Source organism: Daucus carota, chromosome 2, assembly GCF_001625215.2.
Source record: "Daucus carota subsp. sativus chromosome 2, DH1 v3.0, whole genome shotgun sequence".
In the NCBI taxonomy this organism is placed as follows: Eukaryota; Viridiplantae; Streptophyta; class Magnoliopsida; order Apiales; family Apiaceae; genus Daucus; species Daucus carota.
In genome coordinates this window covers 47562056-47573318 of record NC_030382.2, presented here as the reverse complement: position 1 = coordinate 47573318, position 11263 = coordinate 47562056, and the positions used below count along the sequence as shown (strand labels likewise).

General features: G+C 34.7%; 1 protein-coding gene and 1 non-coding gene across 3 annotated transcripts; one reads left to right on the top strand and one right to left on the bottom strand.

The window, feature by feature from the left end:
- The first annotated feature begins 52 nt into the window (after positions 1–52).
- On the top strand, positions 53–132 carry TRNAL-UAG (transfer RNA leucine (anticodon UAG)). The gene has a single exon. It is a non-coding gene; the product is annotated as a tRNA-Leu (tRNA).
- A 2016-nt stretch (positions 133–2148) lies between these two features.
- Positions 2149–7803, bottom strand: LOC108209377 (uncharacterized). 2 transcript variants are annotated; one of them, XM_017380244.2, is made up of 4 exons: positions 7372–7803; positions 5933–6171; positions 5002–5815; positions 2149–4508 (listed from the first exon to the last, which is right to left on the bottom strand). In XM_017380244.2, the coding sequence occupies exons 2-4, from the start codon at positions 6164–6166 to the stop codon at positions 2386–2388; spliced, it is 3171 nt and encodes a 1056-aa protein (XP_017235733.1). In that variant the 5' UTR covers positions 6167–6171; positions 7372–7803; the 3' UTR covers positions 2149–2385. The 2 variants fall into 2 exon arrangements, with proteins under 2 accessions (XP_017235733.1, XP_017235732.1); XM_017380243.2 differs by having other exon boundaries at positions 5933–6168; positions 7372–7800.
- Between the last annotated feature and the right edge of the window lie 3460 nt (positions 7804–11263).

Sequence of the window (11263 nt, the reverse complement as noted above, 5' to 3'; positions counted from 1 at the left end):
CAGATCTAGACTTTGTAACTTAGAAGAAATGTCTATAGAATAAAAACAAGAAGACAGTTTGGCCGAGTGGTCTAAGGCGCCAGATTTAGGCTCTGGTCCGAAAGGGCGTGGGTTCAAATCCCACAGCTGTCAATATTTTTTTCAATATGTTGCTTTGTGACGCAAATTCCTTGTTTTGCATTGCTTTCACGCGTGGGTTACGACCCAGAACATGTTGCTGCTTTTCTGAGGAATGAATTCTGTAAAGCGATAGGGTTCTTGAAATTGATCACAGGTTGAGTTAATGAGTTGTGCTGAGAAAATTGGAAGTCAGTCGAACTGTCGAAATCCAACTTCATCCAGGTTCTTTAAATTTCTTTTCCGACAATAATTCCTAACATGGAAGCTCTCAAGGGTGGCATGTATGGAAACAAATTCAGGGGCGGATCCGGTGTACATCTTGAAGTCACCAAGCAAATTCTCAGAAAATACATTTTGTATTTCTAAAATTTTTTAGGACATTATCTAAAATTTATAATAGAAAAAAGCTGTTAGAGATATTTTAAAAGGGACATGTGTCTTGCCCCGTGCCCCTTCACTGGAAACACAACTAAATTTTGGAATTTTACACAAACTCTGATTGGGCGGCTTTGCAGTATCTGTATTCTGGAGTATCCATGATCTCAAAACACATTTCAGATACATGGCAATGAATAACAAAACTAACTTGAGAAGCCCACTCCAAAAAATTTCTGCACATTTACCAAGCCTAATCAGGGATATTGCTCAACTCTCTCACCTGACCAGCCTGACTCCATCAAGATATAATTTTGACATGAGCACGTAGTAACAAGCACCAAAAGGATTCAGTTCCACCAATCTTCCTAAAGCGAGCTGTACGAGGTTACGACTTGACTGGATACTGCATTCATGGAGCAAATTAGCTCCAACAATAGTGAAGTTGATCGGCATATTTTCCGAATAAAAATATTAAATTTACTCTTTAATTCACAAATAGAAAAATAATAATTCTAGTTCTGAAGCAAATATAAGAAGAAAGGTATTCCGGAAAGTTAATGGTCTTTATAGTGTGTCAACAGGTACACACTACTAACTACTGCTATAAGATTTTGATTAATATAAATTTTTGTGCATGCTGGAGCCATTATTATTGATGAGACTGGAATTAATATATATCCATCACTCAACTAAAATAAAAAATGATTATTAGTTTTTGCTTATATACACAATAAAAAATCGGTTTATTTATTTGTAAACAAACGGCAATAACAAATAATACTAAATACAATGCAAAAGATAAAGAACGGAAAATGACAAACACGTAAACCTGATAAAACAGTATCAAGTTGGGCCGACAATCTTTTCAAGTTTCCAAATCATGGCAACTGTGAACTGACTTTAGTTCGGCGATAGACTGATGGGTACACTAGAATACTTTTCATCACCAATTTGGCTGGTCCTTAAACGACCCTTTACATATTTGTAAATTTCATCAACTCATACGCTAACTAGCTTTTGCTTTCACTCCTTTTTCTTCAAAAGCAATTATTGTTATCCTCTCGTCACTCAGATACACTCTACTCATTTTCTGCCATTTATTTGTGTTCTAGCTTAGGCTTGCTGAACCACGGCCTGTGCTAAAATTTTAAAGGATCTGTGTATTTTTGTACAGAAAAGATTTGATAAAAGCAGGGACTGACATCTTTTTCCTTGGCAAATCTTCGTTTCTGACTCTTCTCGTTAACATATTTACATTTGTTTTCAATATTTCATAAAATTCAGCATAATAAGTGAAAAGGATAGATTACATCTCTCAACTACGGTTTTGAGAGAGAAAACGATGCCCTTATTATGCGATTAAGGACTAATGTTGGAGGTAAAAGTTCCGCATATTAAGAACTAATGCTGAAGAGAGAAGCTTCATCATTGATCAAAAGAAGCAAGAGATTTGAGAATGGCTGTATACTAATTATTAATGTGACGTAATTTCCATTACAGAATAGCAAAAGAACCCCAGTAAGTATAACTTTTGAGTTTGAGTTAAGTTGGCTTTCTTTGGCTCTATTCTTCAGCCATTAACCTGACATTGCAAAACAAAATTAGTCTGGGCTTAGGCAATTGATTTCAAATATCCACGAAAATCTGAAATATCCAATAGAACATCAGTTTCATACTTCCATAAAACCCGGTTATACAAATCATACATCGAAGGACAAACAATGTACTCTATTGGGATCGCCCAAATTATGAGTGCAAAGACATTTACAAATGGCAAAGCCAGAAAAAAATCACTCTGAAAAATCATACCAAAAATCAGCTCCCTATATAACTAAAATTCCTCTATAAAGATTATGGTCATAAATTTATTAGGACCTAAACTCAAATTTATGTAATTGGAACAGCAAGATTATTACCTGCAGCAGTTCTTTGTCCACGAGCACGTCTAGTTGTCTTTCCCCACCCAGCTAAGCTTCTATCCTCTACTCCCAACTGGATACTATTAAAGTTCTGCATTGGTGGACTGCAGACTGGAGCTACTACCATGGCAGGGGGGGGCTCAACCGCGCACCGTCTCCTTCCTCTTGCAGCACCGCTTCTGGTGCCGTTCCTTCTTGTCATTCCTCCATTCCATTGATGACCAGTAGCTCTCATCAGTCCTCCAAATGTCTGAAGATCTTCTGTAACCTCGTGCCTTGACAAAGAAACGAGGCCTGGAAGGATATCCCTCTGGAAGTCCTTTCTCATCCTCCCTCTCCTTGCCGGGCCTCTTCGGGGTCGCCCCGGTAACAAAGCGGTGCCTACATCTTCCAAGTTGAGGATTTCAGGTACAAAGGGCTCAGGCATGTAGTCTTCTTCCGGAGTCTCTGTCAGTTGCAATGTCATGGCCTCGTATTCATCCAACTCCCTTGGCGTCTCAGTTTCTCTACCGTTTCTGCCTTCAGAATCTTTTTGAGGCCTCATCTCAACTTCGTCTGCTGAAGCAGAAATTACATCTGCAAACCATTTGAGGGGATCTGGCAATTCGGAAGGATCCATACAAGGAACCTGACTATAAGAAATGGCAAGTATTGCCTCTGCTGCACTTCTAACTACTTCATCTTGTTGCTTCTCAGTTTCCTCAGGTGATTGCAAGGACACCTCGTGTTGTTTTTGTTCTTTTGTAGGTGAAAGAGCCTCCACTGCCTCCAGAACAACAGGCGCTTCCAGATCTATCTCAAATGCAATCTTCTTCCCACTGGTGCTTGCAACAGAAGAGTCTAATATATCTTCATCCTCACTAACACAGGAGTTCAAATCAATGTTTCTAAAGTTGTTGCATTTTGTATCCATTAGCTTCTCGGCTGAAATAGCTTCTGCTACAATAGGTTTATCAAACTCAGTATCCATTGAATCACAAGCTACATTCATATCAAACCCTCTATGTTTCCCTTTATTTTTTGTGTTTATGCCATCGGGGTGATAACTTTGAATTGATGCAGATGTAGATGCAGAGTCATTTTTTGAGATGCCAATTTTTCCAAATATGGGAAATCCAAGTAATTTCCCATTGCTTAAACAGTCCGACTCCCTCTTCACCCTAACATCACAACTACTTAAAACAGCGGAAACATTCTGAATAGGTAGAGGATTAGGGTCTTTTACAGTTTCCCCTATAAGCAACAGATCACGCGAAGGCTGCAACAAACCCGATTCAAAGTCTTTCCTTGTTATAGGGGATACATCATCATACACTGGCTTCTCTCTCAACCATGACACAGCTGTAGAATGGTATTTATCCTTCCTTTTTCCATCAACAATCTCAATATCTTGAGGTAGGGGTTCCTCGTTCAATGAATCACATGAAAGAACCACATTCAAGTCCAAATCCTTTCCAGACTTTGAATCCACCACATTCAAGCCCTTAAAGATGTTTTTAGAAGCATGGCTTGTTAAGTGGCTTGATGCTGCAATATCAATCTCATCACGTTTCAGATTATTGTTATTATTATTATAACCAAATGAGGATAAAGTTGCTGAAGGTTCCTTGGAAACCAATGAAGAGCCTTGGCAAAATCCATTCTGAACAGGAAGTTTGCTCCCAAATACTGTATTCAAGCTAGGGCCAACGTTTATTTCCCTACTCGAGTTTTCAGATAATACAACAGACGGCCTTGAGTGCAACGACGTCAATTTCTGCGTCAAACTAGGATTAGGTTTTCCCCAAGATGTGACGGTGCGAGACCAAGAATTGGCTGCATCCGAGGAATTATACCAAGGGTAGGGATTGGAAACATGGGAAGTCGCAACTGAATCTGGCTGGTTGTAGATAGAATGGTCGTGACTTCTGTTAGAAAACTCATTACCACGATTTCTCTCTGTCCATGGTCCGTCCATCCTGGAATCAGGTGGAAGAATTCCCTGATATTGTTTAGACTTGCCAACAATAAATGATGTTTGCTGGGAAGTTGAAGGCAACTTATCTGATTGGTGAAATTTAGGAATACAATTGGCATCAATTCCACAGTTCCCTGTATAGTTTAAATATTCAGATATGATGACAGACAACTGAACATGAAGAGAAAATTAAATCCAGATAGTGTGGCTACACCTATATATGTTGACTCTTTCTAATAGAGACTTGCTGTTCTTCTAATTTGATTAATAGCACATAAATTGACCTGCTAGAATTTCATATTTCTGGTAATGGTCAATAAAGTAATTTAATTCACTCTTTATATCCTATACTGTATATGTCCATTTCTCGCAAACAAGAAACCAATATCATATAAGTTCAAAGTTATGTATAAGAACTGGGACAGCCACCAAAACTTTAGATTTCTTTTTATAGAACTTGAACAGATATTCTAACTAGCTACAAGTATCTTCCTGATTTTTTATTTCTTGAAGGGATGGACAGTCACAGGCAATATTTGCGAGTAAATAAACCAACAAATAAGGGACATTAAAAGAAAGAGCAAGTGTTTTGAAAGAATAGAGAGGAAGAGTGACGATGATTCTTACCTCCTTCATACATATAAGATAACCAACCTCTCCTGGCCCCTTTATTTGTTTCAGATAAATTGCTAACATTCCCATTACTACTTCCGCACTGAGACTTCTGGAAAAAATCTTGGGTTAAATCCACAAATTGTGACTTTGGTTTAGCAGACATATCCAGGCCTCTAGTATTCTCATGGCACACAGAACGACCAGAAAATTTAACAGATTTCGGAGAATTGCCTTCCTCGGCCTGAATTGGCTCATTTAGATCAGCCAAGAGATGAGATCTCTTTATACATGAACCAGATGAAGTATCTCTTATGTCATTGGTCTTCCCACCACCAGGATATTTATTTATACTACTTCCCAATGCAAGTCTGTGGTTTCCTTCTAGTGGATAAACTGAAGTATCAGACATCTTAATGTCTCGAAACTGTTCCTCTTCTTCTGTAACAATGTATTCATCAGCTGGAATTTGAAGATCAAACAATGTTTTCCTGACCTTAGAGGGTCTAGAGTCCAGAAAGGCAGACTCCTTCAGATCACCTCTGTTCTGGTATGAAACTAGATCGACTTGATTGTTTTGTCCTTTCATCCAACTGGAAGGTGAATCAATGACTTCAGATCCCATAATGGAGGGTCTGACGCCACCAGAGTTGGCTAATGGAAAGCTAGGTGACTGCCATTTCCTAACTTCATCGGATGGAATTTGAGATGGTAAGAAGCTTGATGACGATGACGTCTCAATTGATCTCTGCTGCTTATATAGTTCCTTCCTTTTGGCTTCTTCCATCATTTCCCTTTGCACTTTATATAGGCGGTGAAGTTCATATACCTGAATAACAGGATACCAATTAATTAAATACCTTAACTGAATCTGTGGACAGGTGATTCATATGTAGCACATGAATAGTAAACAGGGAATGCTGCAGATGTGTGACAAGGCATATACCTGATTTTTGAATATCATGTCATGCTCAATCATCTTCTGTCTTAATACATCCTTCTCATATCCTGTATATTCATCTCTTACCGTCTTCTGCAACATGCCATTATAGTACTGCCCATTCAGCAAATTTTTATCCCCGTAATATGGGGACCAACTGCTACTATTTGAATCCTCATTCATATCTGTCATGGAGTAATATCCCGGCGTGTGGCTTTTACAGTGCACTTTGGTTCCCATTCCTGCTAACAAAATGGACAAACTAAATCAAAATAGTATCAATCATCTCAACCCTATAGAAGCACAATAAAAGTGTCAACTGATAGCTTTTAAAACCCTGACATGAGCTCTGAAGTGTATAGGTATGTGAAAGAAAATATTTTCTACTGTAAGTAGGATGTGGTATAGATTTTAATTGGACCCAAGACCTGACAGTCTAATCCGAGTCTAGGAAGCTACCCAAGTCCCTTAAAATCCTTAGTTCAGCCAATATCACTACAGGCTATCATTTAGCTATTGCAACACGTAGCAGGCCCAAATGCAATTAGCATCTACTATTTCATGTAAAACTTACAATCAGTGACATTTTTTCTGCAAGAGAAGATCCATATTCAAGCATTTAAAAGTGTAAGCACATTTTTATCAATCTGAAAATGGAGAGATGAAAGCTAGTAGGAGGGAAGTTGCTAAGTAGGTAGCTTGGCCAGACATATATGCAAATTTGTAACAACAGTAACTTTGAACTTTACAAATGATTCATTCATCCAGGCCAAAAAATTTGTAACTAGATGAATGTACCAAAATAATAATACATGCAGAAGAATTACATGGCAACTACAGTTTAGTCTTGTGCAATGCTGGGTTTAATAGGCACCTGACATGGACATCTAAAGCTTGTCTATAGAGATTTCATAAGTGGCGGAGTTAACAGAAGTCAAATATGATTCCACTTAACACATTTCATCTTACATACAACCAATGTATCCAATAACAAACGCAAACTGACGCCGTGTGCTTCAATTTGAAGCCTGTTTAACAACCAAGCACCTAATCAATTGCTTGCTAAATATGATTCGACTTCAGGAAATTTAATACGACAAATACTTCCAATCTCATCAATCAGCTTATAGACTTGACTAGACACACCGAAACTCAACTCCCACATCAACAGCCCGAAAAGTGATTACTCGAATAATATAAAAGATTATCTTCAAATCTACAATTGTCAAACAACAAGAATCCAAGCGAAAAAGTACAGCAGCATACTGATCAACTATCAAATCCACCATTTCACAAGCAGTTGAATAACTCTGAGCTACTAGACAAAACACATATGCAACACAAAGGCAATTAATCGCAGATAATGAAATTAATTACCCTAAAAACCCCAACAATTAATAAACAAATTATAATCTAATCACACACGAAATGAAATCAAATTTCACCTCAGATCCACATCATAAACCAGCCTGTGTTGATGAATCATCTACATAAGTTGAATGATTAAACAGTATATCCAGAAGCCAAAAATAAAAATAAAGTAATAATTGAGAATAATAAAAAAAAAAGAGAGAGAATAAAGTGGGTAGATTGAAACAGCAGTTCGAGCTTAGATCGTGGAGCGATAGATGAAGAAAAAATGAAGTAGATTTCGATCAGCTGGGGCCAGTGTGTGTGATGAAAGAAAGGTGAAGAAGAAGTTATAGATACAGAGAAGTGAATGTATAGATTTTATAAAAAATTGTGTTTTTGGAGAGAGAGAAAGCGAGATCCCAGATAAGAAATCTCCACACAAACGAGAGAGAGAGAGAGAGAGAGAGAGAGAGGTGTTTCTTCTTAAAACAGTGACACAATATTTGTCAACATTTGGTCTCTTTCTATTCTCTCAGTTCTCATATCTTCTCTTGTAATACCAGTACTACACACTACATTATTCTTAGACTTTATTCTTTTTAATACATTCATTACTTCTTTTCGATTAGATTTACGAAAAATCTGGTAATATTAATTATTAAAAAAGCAGATACTTTTGCACGCATTTATGATTTATAATCGTTACAGCTCGAACCGGATCTTTATTTGATTTGGAAATATTTGAACCGAAGATTTTTCATCTTGTATCGTTTCTCTTAGATTTGGAATTGCATATGAATAAAAGTGTGCAGCCCCACCTTTCCTCCAAAGATGAAAGATGTTAGCTGGACATAAAACTAATAATTTTACTTTTTGAGAGGTAGAACGTATTTTTGAAGATAAGAATATTTACTGTATGAGAGATTTCATTCAATTTTTCATATGCTATATTAATCTGCGACTCGTCCGATTTTTCTTATAATTTGAAATAAAATCAGTTTCTCAGTATCATTCTGAATTTTTCACAACTTGGATTATCTATGCAATTGGGAGCATTGCCTTTCGATTCTTGATCAAATATAAAACTATAAGGGCGTTGACCAGAATAACGATAATAGTTATTTCTATTATTTCTCTCATTTTCTGACAATTATTTTACGTATTTTAAATATATATAAAATATAATTTTATAATTTTTTATTTTTAATATTATAATAAATTCCTAATTAAAAATTTAATGTAAAACTACTATATTTTATGAGGATTTTAAATGTGTCAAATTCCTGTTCTCCAAAATAAATAAATTAGAGGGACAAGAAAAGTATATAATTGATTGTATTTTATAAATAATATATTTTAATTATTTCAATTTGTTATAACTGGAATATGTGTATTCTAAGATTGTAGGAGATGACGTGAGATTATATGTTTTTAGTTTTTCAGACAAATAGCGCATTTTGAATTAACAAGTTATATATTTATTTAGAATCAGAATCTTATTCCCATGAATTAATCACATTTTATATACTCCTCACAGTTGATTTATACTCAAGATTCTCGTTCCAATAATCTGCAAGCACATATTTCAGCTTTTGCTTACATCCATTATCTAAATCCGTTCATGAACCACATTTTCGAGATCTCTCGAGAAGAAATAAGGGAAACGAGAATTATGTGAAGAGAACACTTATTCAGAGTGACTGATGGTATAATTTTTTTAACTGATGTTGATACATCGCTTGAACGTTTTAATCACCAAAATTATAGTGAATTAGATAATGACATGATATCTGATATCTGAAATTATTTTACGATGCTACTAGCAATTTTCCTTTCTGAGCTGAGGAATGTAAGTTGTATATTACTTCGATTCTTACAGCTGTCCGGATTATCTCAAGACTTATAAATATGCAAATCTGACTTTTTCGGTCGGTAAAGAGAATCTGAGACACGCATCTGGAGGTTACCGAGAGACTAGAGCACAAATAATCACTCCGATAAAAAGATGGACTATAATCAATAGTTAAATTAAATTTGATGAATCCGTGAGAATTGTTTTTCAATGATAGTGGTTATAATTTAAAAATAATATATTTTTAATATTTTAGATTGTTAAACTAAAATATACCAGTTCAATATGATGATAAATAATGTGTAATTTTTCTACAGATTTCTTGTAAGACGGTAAATTATCGACAAATATAGGGACGTTTGGATGAGTTTAAAATAAGTGCTTATTTCTTAAAATAAAAAAATGGTGTAGAAGTTAGAAGCAAGTTAAGACTTATAAGTGATTAAAGTGTTTAGAAAACAAGTAGAACCCTTGAAACAAAAGCTAGTATTCCTACCTTTTTATAAACACTTCTTGACTTTTTACACAAACGGTACGAAATAAGTGCTTCTAACTTATAAATCCAGAAGCCGGCTTAAAAGCCGTTGCCAAACAGCCCCATAGTTATTCATAAAAGATTGGTTAAAATTAAATTACGATTTACAATTTTTAATCCAATCATTAAAAAATTTGGATATAAAAATTTGCTGATAATTTTTGTTCATATATTACCGCTTTTAGACTCAAAGCGGCAGGTTCTGATCCAGGAGGCATAATCACAATCTGTGAACAAGAAGATGCAAGTCCTCTCTTTTAACTAGCTGAACCAACCCTTGCGGGCGTCTTAGACTCGTTTTTGTGTTCAACTTTTAAAAAGATACTTAATATTTCTTTATTTTACATTAAACTGATCAAAATATTTTAAATGTTATATTAGGATGAATGTTCATAATATCCCCATTTTCGACAAGATAAGAATACCAATATTATTAAATTTTTAGATATTCACCGATATTCTATTGTGCAGTAAAGTATCAAAATTAAATTATGATATGTTATTATCAGGAAAGTTTCATCATGACATTCACCTCGATGAGGCATGTGTAGTATTTTGACCCGTATTTACTTGATAATTAATATAACATAATAATTTTGTTGGTGAGTTTTGGTCACTTTGTCTTACATAGTGCAATTATTTTCTATGTTATTGAAATTTACAAAGTCTATTGTTAAAAATAATAATATCCAACATAATAACAACCTCGGTGCTACAGTGTAATGCTTTTACAAATTTTCTTAATCATGTTGTGAGTAGGTACTTTATTTATATTTGTTTGTGTGTAGACAAATTTATGATAAACTGATTTTTGAATCCGACTAATTTTTGCTTAAACTTCAACAAGCTAGGAGTATATTATTGAAAAATAAAATATTATGGACCAGGTCATAGATTTTTTACTTATCTATTTCCAAGCGTGAAAAAAGGGGAAAATAAAAAAGTCGATATTTTGTAAGTTAGTCCTATACTCCATGTTTGCCCATCTCACACCAAACCCGTGAGTCTTCTAATTTAGTTGTTCTTAAATGTTTTTATCAAAAATTTCCTCGTGACAATGGTCGTCTGAGATTTGTGATTTGTTTATCATAGTAATATACTTTCTTAGTTGTCCAATTTGATAAGGCTTGAATGATTTTTAATTACAAGCAAAAATAAGAAAGTTGAGAAAGTGCAAGAAAAAATTGGATAAAATAATTAACGTCATTAAAGTGTAGTATCGTTTTACCACAATTTTTTTTTGCTGCATTCGGTGTTTCCAAAGCAAACCAAACAGCCCTGCCATTAGAGAATTCTCTTGTTCAAGAATCAAGCGTGTAACATATCCACAAACTCTATTAAAAATTAGAGTTCCAAACAAGATCATTTTTATTAAAAAAAAAATTTATTAGATTTATTGGATGCATAATTTCTATAATATGAGTTCTAAATCGAACTTACATAATGAGTATATTCTAGCAAGAGTGTTTTAATAATTTTTGAACTGAGCAAGTATATGTCCATTTATATTTAAAAAATACATCAGAATAATATATTAATTTATCACAATAATAAATTAAATTATATCTATATATATCGCTTTATTATGTAAAAAACT

Excerpts from the sequence above, each read along its gene's own strand:
- LOC108209377 (XM_017380244.2), bottom strand. The coding sequence starts at position 6,166 with ATGGGAACCAAAGTGCACTGTAAAAGCCACACGCCGGGATATTACTCC. Across the intron at positions 5,816-5,932 it reads ACATGATATTCAAAAATCAG|GTATATGAACTTCACCGCCT; the intron begins GTATATGCCTTG and ends CCTGTTATTCAG. Across the intron at positions 4,509-5,001 it reads ATCTTATATGTATGAAGGAG|GGAACTGTGGAATTGATGCC; the intron begins GTAAGAATCATC and ends TAAACTATACAG.